General features: G+C 46.5%; 1 protein-coding gene across 3 annotated transcripts in view; it reads right to left on the bottom strand.

The window, feature by feature from the left end:
- POLDIP3 (DNA polymerase delta interacting protein 3) overlaps positions 1-16,348 on the bottom strand; it is a 34,789-nt gene that overhangs the window by 17,988 nt on the left and 453 nt on the right. Inside the window, exons 1-4 of one of the 3 annotated variants that reach the window (XM_049884561.1) lie at positions 15,247-15,987; positions 2,377-2,767; positions 1,291-1,377; positions 244-339 (exon numbers count right to left, since the gene is read on the bottom strand). In XM_049884561.1, the coding sequence (XP_049740518.1) occupies positions 244-339; positions 1,291-1,377; positions 2,377-2,767; positions 15,247-15,260 (588 nt within the window). In that variant the 5' untranslated portion in view covers positions 15,261-15,987. Of the gene's footprint in view, positions 1-243; positions 340-1,290; positions 1,378-2,376; positions 2,768-15,246; positions 15,988-16,348 lie in introns of those variants that run through there. The other 2 variants (XM_049884560.1, XM_049884562.1) reach the window with 2 other exon arrangements.

The following is a 16,348-nucleotide window of genomic DNA, read 5'->3' on the forward strand; positions in this document are numbered from 1 at the left end:
ACACCCCAATCTCAGCATTTACAAAACCAAGGGCTGGGACCAGTTCCAGTTCTGAAAATGTAATGACCCAGATGAAGAAACATTTCTGAATTGAAAGCCCTATGCCCCAGAGCCTCTCCCATCTACCTGATCACACACACTGAGTGTAGAAAAACCTAAAATGCTGGCTGAAATGGCAAGTGTTTTGTCATGTATATTTTATCACAATAAAAATTATAAAAGAAATAATTGAAAACGCCATACCACATGGTGGAGAAAGCTGCCCGAGGTGGTGAATTTCATCTGTTTGCTAGGGATGGGAGTTATGACGTCATCGTCTTCATCCAGGTCGTATAAATTCTGAGAATAAAAAAAAAGAAGAAGCTAACGTGGCATCTTCGTCCAAAAGAGCTCAGAACACTCAATGCAACCTGTGCTCGGGCAGGACCTCGCAGCCATCAGGAACAAGTACAGCAGGGAGATGACCGCAGTTGTGGCGAAGAATCAAGGGAGAAGTGGGGGCGGGGGAGGGTAAATCCTGCCGGCTGGCTCCCTGCTGCAAGGACCCCGTGAAAGTACTCCAACTTCCAACTGTATCAGAAGTACCTTTTTACAAGCAGGCAGTATCTATCACAAGGCCCCAAAATACTTGCTTATATCCTTTGGCTTGAGAAGTCCACCCCAAAAAATCTAGCCTACTGAAGTAAATCCAAAATCTAGAAAGAGACTTACTGACAAACACATTCACAGCAGGATTTCTAATAGTGAAAATAACAGGAAAACTGTTTAAATAAACTATAAAACATCAACTCAATGGATTACGCAGTTGTTAAAAATGTTTACAGCAAATGTGAAACATTACCAAAAAATGCTTGAGTCAGAAAGTGAAAAAAGATACAAAATTGGGTAAGAATACAATCACCACTACACATTAAATTAATAATGACACTCAAAAAAACATGAAGGAAATATGGCAAAACTTCAACAGTGGTTGGTCTTGGAGAATAAGAGCACAAGGGACTTTTTCTTTTAATCTCTTTTCCAAATTTTCTGTATTAAACACATACTATTTTTATAATAAAAAAATTAATAGGCTCTCAATGTGCCTTTCTGCCCCTTATGCCCTTCCCTCATCCACAAAGAGGCTCCTCCTTAAACACATCAATTGCAAACAGTCCAATGCAACTCCTCCTCTAATGCTTCTGTGGGAACTTTGGGCCAGGCCTCAAGTGATCTAGTACACCTCACCTGTGCACATGCATGTGTGCGTACGTACACACTCATACATACACATGCACACACACCACCTACCTGCTTGGCCTGGTGGTTATTGACAACGTTGATCCTCATTCCAGCAGGATGGGCATGAAGGGGTACTGCCGCCTTCGGCTGTGGAACCTAGAAACACCCAGTGGTCATGATTCATCCCACAGGGTCCACATGCGTTCTCTGTGAGCAGAACGCTGAAGTTGACATATGGCGGGCACCTGGTTTTGGTCTTTGGTAAGAGGCATTACAAAGTGTCTCACCCCTCAAAGCAAGAAAGGGAGGGAATATCGTCAGCTCAGAGTCTGCAATAATGCATGTGGAGGACGCAATGAGCCCACTGCTGTACCAAGGTTGCTGTGAGTATGAAATGATTCTGTTTGCTTTCCCTGCAGGGCAGCGGCTGTGGTAGGGTAGTCAAGGCACTGGACTAGGAACCAGAAGATCTGACTGAGTTCCCACCCTGTCTTCTTCCACTGACGGCTGTGCAACTTTGGGCATGATATTTAACATCTCTGAAACTCAGAGGAGTCCCTGGGTGGCACAAACGGCTAGGTGCTCAACTACTAGCTGAAAAGTTGGTGGTTTGAACCTGGCCACAGGCACCTCAGAAACAGACCTGGTGATCTGCTTCCAAAAGGTCACAGCTTTGAAAGCCCTATCGCACACAGTTCTACTCTGAACACATGGGGTCACCATAAGTCAGAATCGACTCAATGGCAGCTAATAACAACAGCGACTGAGACTCAGATTCTTCTTTTATAAAACAGGTAATGATCCTACGGTTGCAACGAAGAATAAACAATCTATGTCAAGTGCCTGCCACACATCACATGCTCAATGAACGTTCCACCCTTTCCCCTTTCTTCCTTCCACCACTATCTCACTTGGGAAAGGCACTTAATTTCTTCTAGACCTCCTTTTTCTTTTACACAAAACTGACATAATACCTTGCCCTCTTCATATGGGTGCTTGGCTATAACATACATAAAAGGCCTTTGTAGGCAGCAAAGTGCTATACTAACAATTGAGGGAATTGTTGTTTTGGCCCAAACACTCCTGACTCCTGCTCCCTACTAAATCTATGCTTGTCACTGGCCATCTGGGAATCTGACAAAAGCCATAACCTACCTGGATGGTTTTGGTGAGCTTCAGAGCAGGAGTCACTGTCCCGACGGGGGGGCTCATGAAGGCGGCAGGGGAATTCCGCTTCAAGCTGATCTTCTCCCGGGCATCAGCTACCTGGCGTGGCTTCTGGGGCACCACACTTTGCTGCTTGCGGGAGTTTAACATCTCTCGGGCATCCTGCACTTTCCCTTTGATCCGAAACCGGGCATCTTTCTGCAAAAGCTTCTCCCGGGCATCCTTGACTCCCAGCTTGAGTCTGGCATCTGAGAGGCCGATCTTTTGACGGGCATCAAACCTCTGCTGGAAGGTGGCTGTGCGCACTGGCTGGCTGAGAAGGTTCTGCTGGATCCCAACACGAGACCGGATATCTCCAGTCCCTGGTCTGACATTGAGCCTGCAGACAAAAACTGGAATATTAAATGGGTCTGGATATCCACAGCAACTCATGCAAGTAGAGCCGTGGTAACACTGGGAAAGAAAAGGTCCTGGGAGAAACCACAAAGCTGCTTCCTGCCTGAGAAGCAAGTAAGTCTACATAAGGTAAACTCATCTTCCCTAGTTTTATGGCTTTTAACTTTGCAGTGTAAGTGAAATTAGGAACAAGGGGCTGGAGATTTCTATCACTATTTGAAAGACTTTTTGCTCCCCAGAGCGAGTGTCTTCAAACACTACCGTGGACAATAACCTCAAACAATGCTGTTGTTGTCGTTGTTAGGTGCCACTGAGTCAGTTTCAACTCATAATGTCCCTTTGTACAACCGAACGAAACACTGCCCAGTCCTGTGCCATCCTCACAATTGTTGATATGCTTGAGTCCACTGCTGCAGCCACTGAGTCAATCCATCTCATTGAGGGGCTTCCTGTTTTTCGCTGACCTTCTACTTCACCAAGTATGATGTCCTTCTCCAAGGACTGATCCCTCCTGATAACATGTCCAAAGTACATGAGATCAAGTCTCGCCCTCCTCACTTCTAAGGAACATTCTGCTTGTACTTCTTCCATGACAGATTTGTTCATTCTTCTGGCAGTCCATGGTATATTCTATATTCTTTGTCAACACCATAATTCAAAGGCATCAATTCTTCTTTAGTCTTCCTTATTCACTGCCCAGCTTTCGTATGCGTATGAGGCAAATGAAAATACTATGGCTTGGGTCAGATGCACCTTAGTCCTTAAGGTGACATCTTTGCTTTTTAACACTTTAAAGAGGTCTTTTGTAGCAGATTTGCCCAATGCAGCAGCCTTGCCCAATGCAATGTATCATTTGATTTCTTGACTGCTGCTTTCATAGGCTTTGATTGTGGGCTAAGTAAAATCAAATTCTTGACAACTTCAGTATTTTCTGTTGATCAAGATGTTGCTTATCGGTCCAGTGGTGAGAGTTTTTATTTTCTTTGTGTTGAGGTGTAATCCACACTGATCATCATCAATAAGTGCTTCAAGTCCTCTTCGCTTTCTAAAAGCAAAGTTGTGTCATCTGTATATTGCATACTGTTAATGAGTCTTCCCCCAATCCTGATGTCCTGTTCTTTTGCATACAACCGAGCTTCTCAGATTATCAGCTTAGACTACAGATTGAATAGGTATGGTGAAAGGATACAACCCTGATGCACACCTTTATTTATTTTAAACCATGCAGTATCCCCTTATTCTATTGGAATGGCTGCCTTTTAATCTATGTATAGGTTCTACATGAGTACAATTAAGTATTCTGGAATTTCTATTCTTTACAATGTTATCTATAATTTGTTATAATCCACACAGTTGAATGTCTTTGCATAGTCAATAAAACAGAGATAAACATCTTTCTAGTATTCTCTGCTTTCAGCCGAGATCCATCTAACATCAGCAATGGTATCTTTCATTTCATGTCCTCTTCTGAATCCAGCTCGAATTTCTGGCAGTTCCCTGTTGATGTACCGCAGCAACTGCTTGTCAATGATCTTCAGCAAAAATTTACGTGTGTGGTATTAACGATATTGTTTGCTAATTTCTGCATTCTGTTGGATCACCTTTCTTTGGAATGAGCACAAATATGGATCTCTTCCAGTCGGTTGGCCAGGTAGCTGTCTTCCAAATTTCTTGGCATAGACGAGTGAGAGAGAGCCTCCAATCCTACAGCCATTTGTTGAAACATCTCAACTGGTATTCTGTCAACTCCTGGAGCCTTGTTTTTTGCCAATGCCTTCAGCTCAGCTTGGACTTCTTCCTTCAGTGCCATTGGTTCTTCATCATATGCTACCTCCTGAAATGGCTGAATGTGGACAAATTCTTTTTGGTATAGTGACCCAGTGACCACCTTCTTTTGATGCTTCCTGTGTCATTCAGTATTTTGCCCATAGGACCCTTCAATATTGCAACTCGAGGCTTGAATTTTTTCTTCAGTCCTTTCCGCTTGAGAAATGCCAAAAGTGTTCTTCCCTTTTGGTTTTCTAACTCCAGGTCTTGGCACATGTCACCATTTTACTTTTTCTTCTCAAGCTACCCTTTGAAATCTTCTTTTCAGCTCTTTTACTTCATTTCTTCCACTCTATTTAGCTGCTCTACATTCAAGAGCAAGTTTCAGAGTCTCTTCTGACAGCCATTTTGGTCTTGTCTTTCCTCCTGTCTTTTTGATGACCTTTTGCTTTCTTCACGTATAACGTCCTTGATGTTATCCCACAACTCAACTTTGGTCATTAATGTTCAATGCATCAAACCTATTCTTGATATGGTCTCTAACTCAGGTGAGATGCACTCAAGGTCATATTTTGGCTTTCGTAGACTTGTTTTAATTTTCTTCAGCTTCAACTTCAACTTGCATAAGAGCAACCAGTCTGTTCTGTATTTGGCCCCTGGTCCTGCTCTGATATTGAGCTTCAATATCATCAGATATTGAACTTCTCCACAGTCTCTTTCCAGAGATGTAGTCAATTTGATTCCCGTGTATTCCATCCAGTGAGGTCCATGTGTATAGCCGCCGTTTACGTTGCTGAAAAAGGTACTTGCAATGAATAAGCCTTCGGTCTTACAAAATTTTATCATGCGATCTCCTGCGTCATTTCTATCACCAAGGCTATTTTTTCCAAATACTGATCATTCTTGTTTCCAACTTTCACATTCCAATCAGTAGTAACGCTAGTCAGATAATATAATCCAATCACCAGTGATGCCAGTCAAATAAAATAAATATGTCCCCAAAATATAATCCCATACATCTGAAGAGCAATTTTACAGTTTCTAAAGCTCTTCCATATACATTCCCTCAACCAGGCCTCTCAGCATCCTGTGAGGTGGACATTGTTACGCCCACTTTATAGTGGGAGAAACAAGTGTAGAGAGGTTAAGTGATTATTAACAAACAGTGCCCAGCTAGCCTCGGCTAGCCTCTTGGGTCTAATGCTTGCAATGCCTTCAACTCGGTTGAGAAGAATAAAGTCACCATGTGGGTCTGGCTTAGAGTTGAAGGACCAACAGATGGATGATGTAAAAACTTGGCAGAAAAGAAAAATAAAGTCACTCTACAATCTACAAAAATGTCAAGTCCAAAAACTGTTGAAATTTGAAATTAATTAAATCAAACTCCATTAACAGGCCCCACTCTCTCTTTCCCAGTTTCCTGTTGATCCTTCAGTGGTTTGAGACCAGAGATTTCTAAATACAATCCCAGAGACCCTCCCTAGGGTCTCCTGGCTTCTCCTGCCTCAACCCCACCCATGCCATCCACTACCATAAACCTCCAGCAACCACTCCTGGGGCAAGCACCATGCCTGGGGTACCCCATTCCTCTTTGGAAAGCCCTCCCTGATTCTTCCAGGACAACTCTCCTTTGTGCCTATTATTATACCTGATTGTTTTCTCTCCCCGGCCTGGGCCGGGGATGGGAGGGCAAAACGCAGCTCATTCCATTTTCAGGGTCCAGTGATGTATTTGTTGAGCATCAAAAACTCCTGTGGACCTTTATAAGAAATATAGCCTTCCAGGTCCCATTCCAGATCTGCTAAATCCAAACTATGGGGGAGGAAAGACCCAGGAATCTGCATTTTTAATTTCACAGGTGATTCTGGAGAACCAGCAGCACTGAGAATTTCTGACCTGGTGTTAGAAGGTGAAACTCTTCTGCTGAATAAACACGTTCCTATACCTTTTCCCACATCACTGCCCAGGCCTGCGAGGAGGCATCCCTCACACTGCACAAGTCACTGGGATCCTCCTACTGCCTCATTTTTACAACAACAGGCTGGAGTGACAGGTATGCACCCAAAGGTAACACCGCCTGGTACCAATAAATGAACATCTGGACCTCCATGTTGTTATCCTTCAACTAATAGAAGAAACAGAGCAGACCCAAGGCACTGAGGCAGGGTACCAGGTTTCTCTTTGAAAAACAGCAAATTTCTTTAGGATTTAAATACTTTCCAGTGGGTTCAATACAAGGGTTCAGTACAAGGACTGGGTGGAAGAGTGGGTGGAATGGGTCATTTATGAAATAATCAGATTAGGTTTGATGTGGGTGTGTGGGGGTGTGTGTGTGTGGGTGCACAGGGCCTGCTTGTTCATCCCTGCTCTATTTTCTCATTTAAACGCACTCTGGGAAACGGAGATGCTAGGGGAAGCAGGGCCAACAGGAATGAGGTGTTTAGGGAGGACAGTGAGCACAATTAAGAGAAGGAAGTAGCTATGTATGGCAGACAGCATCTCCACCTCCCCTGGACTGGGCTAACCTAGGCTTCTTGGCCCATGGTCCTCACTCATCCAACTGCCTCTTTCCACCTGCAAAGTCAAGGGCAAAAGTGGGTCTATGCTTTGTGGTGACCCCAGGAACCTGTAGCTACACTGAGGAGCCCTGGTACTCAATGGAGGAAACAACACAGACTCAATAAAAAAGCTCTACCCCCAAGAACAATAGGCAGGTGGTGGTGCCCCTCTGGCTTTTTTTCTTATGCTTTAAACTCCCTCACATCTGCTGATGATGCCATCAAAGAAAAGCAACAGGCTATCAGTTCAGATCAGGGCTTTGAACCAGTTCCTTAGAGTTGGAACCCCTGCTGAGAATCTGCACTTCTAACCAGTTCCCAGGCGATGCTAATGCTGCTGGTTAGGGACCAATTCTGAGACCCACTGGTAAAGCAATGGTTCTCAAAATTTACTATACATAAGAATCACCTGGGGAGCTTGTTAAATGTAGATTCTGATTCAGAATACCTGGGGTGGAAATACAAATTCTCGGGGGGAGGGGGTTCAAACTGGTTAAAAGCCCTGGTTCAGACCAGAGCTGCCACTCAAGGATACTCATAAACGGGGAAAAGGATTCCGGTCAACATTTAGGTTCCAGATTCAACTGAAACCAAAGTTAGCAGAAAGCACCATCAAATGAGCCAGTTTACTCATTATGTACTGGGTCCCTCAAAAACCCCAGGCCCTGGGCGGCGTAACCAAGTCACCGAGAACAGTGGGTTACAGGCCCCCAGGGGCTCCAAACAGGAGGCTGAATACAGACACCCAAATAATCACCACCCTCTTGCTCTAGGTGAGAAAGGTGCAAAGCTTGTCGGGACACCACAGACAATTGGACACCCAAAGGGCTGGGAGAAGGCTGAGGGCTGGCCCAGGGTGTCTGGGAAGAACGGAGTGTGAAAGGGCATTCTGGGCGGAGGGACTGAATATGGGACCCACCCACTACAGCTGTGCCACTACAGGCTGCAGCTTGCAGTCTTTGCTCAGGCTGGTCTGGTGCGCAGCCGATGGGGGGGCTTCACTTTCTGACATTCCCTCACTCCTCTGACACCACTTCCAAGAAGCCTCTGCTTCCCCCAGTTGGAGGTTCCCTCCTCCCAGCATTCAAAACACTTGACAAAACCTCTGTGAAGCTGCATTAAAATGCTGTGTTTACAGGTCTGCATCTCCAGGGACTACAAGCTTTGCAGGGGCACAGCCTGCATCTCCTTGCTCCAACCAGAGGAATGACAGGGCTCGAAGAGCTCCCCATCCTGAGCTCAGAAACCCACAGGGATCCTCCCATTCATGCTGTCTTTTTAGAGTCAATCTCTGAGGTTAGCTGCCATCGTCTCCATTTACAGAGGAACTGAATCACAGTTAGTGGCATGGCTGAGATTGGGCCCTGGGCCTACCTGACTCCAGAGCCCACGCTCTTTCCATTATAACAGGCTCGAGCTTCCCTCCTTCTTTCTCCAAGGCCCCTGGGAGGTAAGAAGAAGAAGCACTCCAGAGAGCAGACTGCCTCAGCAAAGGCATCCTTCCACCCAGCTTGCACCAACTAGCCTGACACTCTGCTAGGATCCTGGCCTCCAATCACCCCTCACAGCTGAAAGGGGCACCCACATGGCCAGAGCACAGGGCCACCCTGGTCCCAACCCTCAGAGTGAGACCCACAAGGATCCCACTGGCTCAGAGGAGGGTGAGATCCTGCTTCTTATGTGGGAATTTCAGGAAAGGCCTCCCGGAAGAGAGTGGAATTCTCCAAATCCCACATCCTCCCATCACCTCATTACCAAAGGGCTCCTGATATTTGTAAGAGGAGGAGGAATGTGGAATGATCTCCTCATGTGATAAACCATGATTTTACAATACCATAAAATCAGACAAGACTAGAGTCCACAGCATCAATAATGTTTTCAAGAAGTCAAGTTATCTCATTTTACCATTCAAGCCACACAAGATTACAGCCAAGAAAAAAATGGAGGGAAAAAAGGATAAGCAGTTGAGAGCAATCATTTAAAATAACTAAACGAATGAGATTCTTGAAAACAAAAGTCATATCCCTGAACAGAGAATGGAGAAAGGGGCAGATTCAAAAGTTTCCTGGTTGTCATGAATTGAATTTGCGTCCCCCAAAAATATCTGTCAACTTGGCTATGCCATGATTCCCGGTATTGTGCAACTGTCCGCCATTTTGTCATCTGATGTGATTTTTATATGTGTTGTAAAGCCTATCTCTACGATGTTAATCAGATGGGATTAGTGGCAGTTACGTTAATGAGGCAGGACTCGATCTACAAGATTAGATTGTGTTTTAAGCCAATTTCTTTTTAGAGATATAAAAGTGAGAAGCAAGCAGAGAGACATGGGGGACCTCACACCACCAAGAAAGCAGCGCTGGGAGCAGAGTGCATCCTTTGGTACCTGCGCGAAGCTCCTAGAGCAGAAGATTGATGACAAGGACCTCCCCGCAGGGCCAACAGAGAGAGAGGGCCTTCCCCCGGAGATGAGGCCCTGAGTTCGGACTTCTAGCCTACAGACTGAGAGAATAAACTTCTGTTTGTTAAAGCCCTTCACTTGTGGTACTTCTGTTATAACAGCCAGCACTAAATAACCAAGACACTGGTTCACTCCAATGCTGTATGAACATTAAACCTTTACAGGAAGAAGGGATCAGGCCTCTCAACAACTTCACATCTCTTCTCTGATCACTGGTTATGGCTGCTTGAAGTGCTGTGTTCAGAATTCCGGGGAAACTTCCAGATTCCAGGGGAGAGAGCTATGATAAGCAGCTTCTGCCATGGTCACTTAAGGGGCCACTTGGGTTTATAAAGGACATTATGAAGAAGGTGATGAACTACAATGTTTGGATGCTCCCTAAAAACCAAAAACCAAACTCACTGCCGTCAAGTCAACTCCAACTAATGGTGACCCCACGTGTGTAGGAACAGAACTGCACTCCACAGGGTTTTCAATGGTTGTTCTCTTACAGAAGCAGACTGCCAGCAGATTGGCACTGCCACTGGGCAGGCTTGAACCACTAACCTTTTGGATAGTAGCCGAGTGCAAACCGTGCAACATCTAGGGATATTTATAAAAAAAGGAAATCAACTAAAATGTTTGAGTGCTCACTACAGGTCAATAAACTTTGACACATACCTCCTTTAAACCCTACGACAAACCTGTGAGTTAGGTTATTATCCACATTTTGTAGATGCGGAAACTGAGATTCAAGATTTAGTCTTCCAAGATCCCAGAGCTACTAAAAGTGATGGCTGGATTTGAACTTCACCAAGGAGCCCTGGTGGCACAGTGATTAAAGCAATCGACTGCTTACCAAAAGGTTGCCGGTTTGAAACCACCTGCGGCTCCAGGGGAGAAAGATGTGGCAGTCTGCTTCCGTAGAGATTTACAGCCTTGGAAACCTTATGGGGTTGCTATGAGTCAGAATCGACTCGATGGTAGTGGGTTTTATTTTTTATGTCTAGTTAAGGAGCCCTTGTGGTACAGTGGTTAAGAGCTCAGGCTACTAACCAAAAGGTTGGCAGTTGGAATCTACCAGCCACTCCTTGGAAACCCTATGGGGCAGTTCTACACCATCCTATAGGGACGCTATGGGTGGGAATCGACTCAACAGCAATGGGTTTGGTTTTTTTTGGCAGTTAAGGACCAATAAATTAAACAAGACCAGAGCTTGAAGGGTTAACGAAAGGTGAGTTCCTCCTCCACTACTGTTTGAGGAAAATCTTAGGATTCCAGTCACGCCCAGGGACACAGAGTACACTCTCCAGTGACCACACACACACCCTGAGGATGGATGACAGTACACTAGCTTGAGGAACCACACACCAACCTGTCCGATAAAAAAAGGCCACCAGGATGTCTTGTGCTGCGTTTTTATCTATTTGAACAGGATAAAAGGTATTTTGGGGTGGGAGTTGATGGCAGTGGTGGAATTTGGACATATTTCCCCTTAATTCGGTGCATTCAGTTCCCTGGTTACACCAGTTCTTCCAGCTCTTTTCATGAACAGCTTTAGGGGGCAGCAGTGTTAAAGCTTTTTATAAGCACTGTGCCTCTTTCCTGCATGAAAAGACAGCTATTCATCCCAGCAGGCAGCAGGACTGTTATAAGGCAGGCATTAGTCATCAGGAATTTTTCAAATAAACACTCCTGCTAGGGGTAGGTCTCTAAAACACAGGGTCAATTATATTGTCCTCCTGCTCCAGACCTGTCCATAGCTCCCTAACAAAGTCCAACTCCTTTTCCTATCCCCAGCCTCACTCCCATTGCAGGGACTATCTGATGTTCCTGACACACATTCTGCACTTTTGGCCTCAGCAAAAAAATAATTTGGGGGGGGTGGGGTGGGCAGGGGAGGGAGAAGTGGAGGAAGTTTTGAGCAAGTCTCTTAACTGTCTCGCCTCCATGACATCCTAAAGTGCAACTCAGCAACTGCTTCCAGGCCCTCACCGGGTATTCCATGGGGTCCTGGGAAGTAAGAACGAGTGCTGTCTGTCCTGTGATCCTCAATGCTGCCGTAGGCTGGCAAGAAGGCAAATGTCCCACTTGACCCTGAGCTCTCTCCCCTATATATCCCCAATTAGTCTGGCACACGAGTGATGCCCAGGGAGGGTCTGCAGGCAGCAAGGACTGCCTCACCTTCTTGGTTCTGTTTGTGGAGGGCAGGGCGGCCACCAGCTCTGGACAGATGTCCTATCCAAAGGGTTTGGGGCTATGAAGGGGCCCTGGATTGCTCTAAAGAGGATTTTTATCCAGAGGGGAGGGGGAGTTCCCAGAATCTATGATGGGGTTAGAAGGAGCGAGTGTTGTTGTTATCTTTATAGGATGAAAACAGTTCAAATCAAAGCATTACTGAGGTCTATGCTGAATCAGGAATACCCTGGCTGGTACACACAGTTACCACATTCAGCTGCTAACCAAAAGGTTGGAGTCCACCCACTGGTGCCTCAAGAGAAAGCCCTCGCAATCTACTTCTGAAAAAGCAGCCACTGAAAACCTACGGAGTACAGTTCCAACTCTGACGCACATGGGGTCACCATGAGTCAAGATCAACTGGATGGCAACTGGTTTTACTACAAATACTTTAGGTCCTGAAGATACAAAGAAAAACAAGACATTATCTCCTTGGCCCTCTAAGACAGTCTTGTGCAGACATTATACTTTAAAACATAATTCTTTACCTACAAGTTATATAACTCAGCTCATTTTCCTCCTCTTTGTGTTTTTTGTGTTCAGATCTACATATCCTTTATTTTATTTCAACAAGGAAACAAGCAATGAGTACCAAGACCAGAGCCCTGGCCTGGGCTGAGAAGTTCACTCGCACCTCCCCCACGGCTCCAAGGACTCCGCAGATGGACCATCTGGCCCCGGGCTGCTGACTCCAGCACACCCAAGGCCTGTGGAAATCCCACTTCCCCACTAAGACTGCCACCTCTATCTACATGGGGACAGTGAACAGAAAGCTGTCCTCTGAGAGGTAAACTAATCAAGAACTAATGAGACAGGTGGTCATGACTAACTTTATCAGTGATCCTCTTACATCTAAAGGAAAAAAATCAATAAGGCAGGCCCACACTACAGTGGGTGCCCAGTGCTGTTCAGCGGAGACCCACCCATGGGCCACAAGCCACTGAAGCCACTAGGAAGATGTGCTGTGCGTGGAGAATGACAGCATGATGAGGTCTCACCACAGCCTAGATAAAGTAGCACTCAAAACCACCCCCCCAATTTCACATTAAGATATTCTGATGATTAATTGGGGCCCTAAGTAAACACCACCACCACCACTACCATCATCATCCTTTTCTTGACTTACTAGGTGTGATGAACACAAAACATAACGGCACATTCCACAACCGCAAGATCACAAGAAACAAAGTGAGCAGACAGGTGGGGAAAAAAGGTTATTTATGCTACATTTCTACAGGATCTATCTTTTGTATTGCCACTAAAAAGAGGAAAGAAGCTTTCTGAGATAGTCCCAGGTTCTTCCTAAATTATTAAACACAAAGTTCTTCCTGGGACATCCACGCAATGTTAAAACCAAAGTTCTTGGTGTGGGAATTTCTTCTAGGAAGAATGTTAAAAATATATTTACTATAGGAAATGAAATTTGTGCACTTGAATTAAAATGGTCTCTGTTGATAGGACTGTTGGGAGACAATTTTAGATGCGTCCCTTGCAAGCAGGGCACTGACTGCCCTTTGTTCAGCCCATTGGTGGCACAGTGGTTAGGTGCTCAGTGACTCAAACTCACCAGCTACTCCATGGGAGAAAGATGTGGCAGTCTGCTTCTGTAAAGATTTACAGCCTTGGAAACCCTCTGGGGCAGTTCTGCTCTGTTCTATAGGGTCACTGAGTCAGAACTGACTCGATGACAAGGGGTGTTTTTTTTTTTATTTTTATATAGGCAACAGCCTTGGAAGACAAGACAACATCTCCCTCTGTAGCAAAGAGTGGGCATGCTTACTGCCCATTATAAAAGATTTGGGTTCCTTAAGCTCATGGTTCCTCTCCTATAACATAACCCACTGAATATGCAGCTGTCATCTGACCCTCTTCATGTTGCCCTGTGGGAAGTGGGGCTTGGGGAACCAATGTAAGAATGCTGATCCTCTAGCTACTGCTATCATTGTGGGTTATGAACTGCTCTGTCTCTAACCCAGGAGTCCTGTCTGTCTGAGTTGTCTAGTGCTGCTATAACAGAAATACCACAAGCGGAGGGCTTCAACAAACGAAAGTTTTTTATCTCACAGCGTAGTAGGCTAGAAATCCAAGTTCAGGGCGATGGCTCCAGAGGAAGGCTTTCTCTCTCCGTCAGCTCTGGAGGAAGGTCCTTATCATCAATCTTGCACTGGACTAGGAGCTTCTCAGTAGAGGCACTCTGGTTCAAAGGACATGCTCTTCTCCTGGCAATACTTTCTTGGTGGTATGAGATCCCCCATTCTCTGCTCACTTCTCTTTCCTTTTATCTCTTGTAAGATAAAAGGGGATGCAGGCCACACCCCAGGGAGTCTTCCTTTGTGTTGGATCAGTGATGTGACCTGAGTAAGGGTGTTATATCCCAACCTAATCACCTTTAACATAACCCAATCTTGCCTCATTAACCACAGGCAAAGATTAGGATTTACAACAGGTAGGAAAATTACATCAATGACTAAATGGAGGACAACTACACAACACTGGGAATCATGGCCTGACCAAGATGACGCTTATTTTGGGGGGGGACACAATTTAATCCATGACAATGTCTTCTATCAACATCTGTGAAACTGCAGCAGACTAACGGGCTAGCTTACAAACATGGTAAAATCCCAGACCCTTCACAGTTCTCGATAAGGATTCTCATAGTTTTTCTCTCTGTTGGCCATGCAAGTGAAATATAAAATGGAGTTCCCAATGGATTTAAATCCAAACACCGTGCAGCCTCGCTTCTTCCACCCTAGTCTTTCTGCCTGCACTCTCCCCTCCCCCAATGCAATCTTCACAAAGAAGCAAAATAATATCCTCACACTGAAAAAAGGATCCTATTTCTTCTTAAAAGCCTTCAGCGATGATGATGAAAGCTGACATCTACTGAGCACTAAGCATCTGCCAGGCACTTTTCCAAGCACTTTAGAGATAGTCACCTAATCCTAGCGATAACCTAATGAATTAGGTATCACCCACATTTTATAAAGAAAGAGAGACAGAGAAAAGATAAAAAAGCTTGCATAAGACCACAGGGAAAGGGAGGAAAAGCAGGGAATTGAACCTTGGCAGTCTGGCTCTAGGGCCCAAAGCCTATCTATTACACCCCTGGGGGAAGGAGGGAGCATTTCTACTCCTTGATTAAAGGCCCATAACTCTTAACGACTACCATCATTTGCCAAACACTTAGTACATGGCGGGACGCTAGAGAAAAACAAACTTTAAAAAACACAGTCTTACATTTAATCCTCTCAACGACCTAGCAGAAACCATCATTATGAATGAAGAAACTGTCCAGCTCAGAAGTCAGTCACCCGGCAGGGAGGCAGAGAACCTACCTGTGGGCCTGCTGGGGACCTGGCCTGCCTGGCTCCACAGCCCCTGCTCTCCCCATGGATCCCATACGCCCGTGCCCTGCAGCCCCACCCACTGTCCAAACAAGCCTTTGCACACACTTACACCAAAAAGAACATGTCCTGGGAAGCTGGCTCATTCAGCAACTGATGAACCAGCCTACTAGATTTGGACGCAGTTAAGTGGCCAGAGGGTGCAGGACCAAATTCACATCAGTTGCAGAGAGGACCTAGGAGAGAACTCCCCCCAGATAACAGTTGAGGAAACTAATACTAGGGCACCTGTTAACAACAGGAGGCCAGGTGGTGGCCGGCACTTGTGCACGTGCGTGTGTCAACATACACTTCAGACAGCAAGGGAATCTATTTTCTAGCCACAGACATATCGGAGATAAGAAACATCTGCCAAGGGAGTGAACGTCTGAGAAAGCAAAAGCTAACTTCTTTCCAAGGAGCCCTGGCGGTGCACTGTTTAAGGCACTCGGCTGCTAACCCGAAGGTCCGCGGTTCGAACCCAGACGTGGCAGTCTGCTTGCATAAAGATTAGGGCCTCGGAAGCCCTACGGGGCAGCTCGGCTCTGTCCTCCAGGGTCGCTGGAGGAATCCAACTCGACGACAACGGGTTTGTTTGGGTTTGGCGTCCTTACAACCGGGCTGTTTACGAAGACGTTTGAACTTAAAACTTGGTGCGCTGGGAAATTACGGGCCAAGTTCCCACTTCTTCATGCAGGTGAACTCAACTCGAAACGGGCCGGGATCACCGAGAGCTGCCCGAGTCCGAAGCGGGGGGCAACCACGGCAGGCCACCCCGCGTTCCGCCCCCAGCCCGGGCCGCCGGCCCCGAGGCCGCCCGCCGACTCGCTGCCCTGTCCCTCCGCCCCGGCCCCCGGCCCCCGGCCCCCGGCCCCCGGCCCCCGGCCCCCGGCCCCCGGCCCCGTTCCCGTCCCGAAAACGGGGGAGCCGCGCGTCCACGAAGGCGCTCGGAAAGCCCGACGGCGGACAGAGGGGGCGCCCGGGGTCCGAGCCTCGGCTTCGCAGAGCCTGAGGGGCAGTCCGAGCAGGTCGCCGCCCCGCTAAACTTCAGGGGCCTTCACTCCGAGACGGACCGACTAACGCGGCCAGACCGGGGGGACAGGAGGCTGAGGGAGGCAGGCTCCTCAGGACAGGGACCCGGCACCGCGGGGCTGGGGTCCTGGGCCGACCCCTTC

This window comes from Elephas maximus, chromosome 4, assembly GCF_024166365.1.
Source record: "Elephas maximus indicus isolate mEleMax1 chromosome 4, mEleMax1 primary haplotype, whole genome shotgun sequence".
NCBI classification, from domain to species: Eukaryota; Metazoa; Chordata; class Mammalia; order Proboscidea; family Elephantidae; genus Elephas; species Elephas maximus.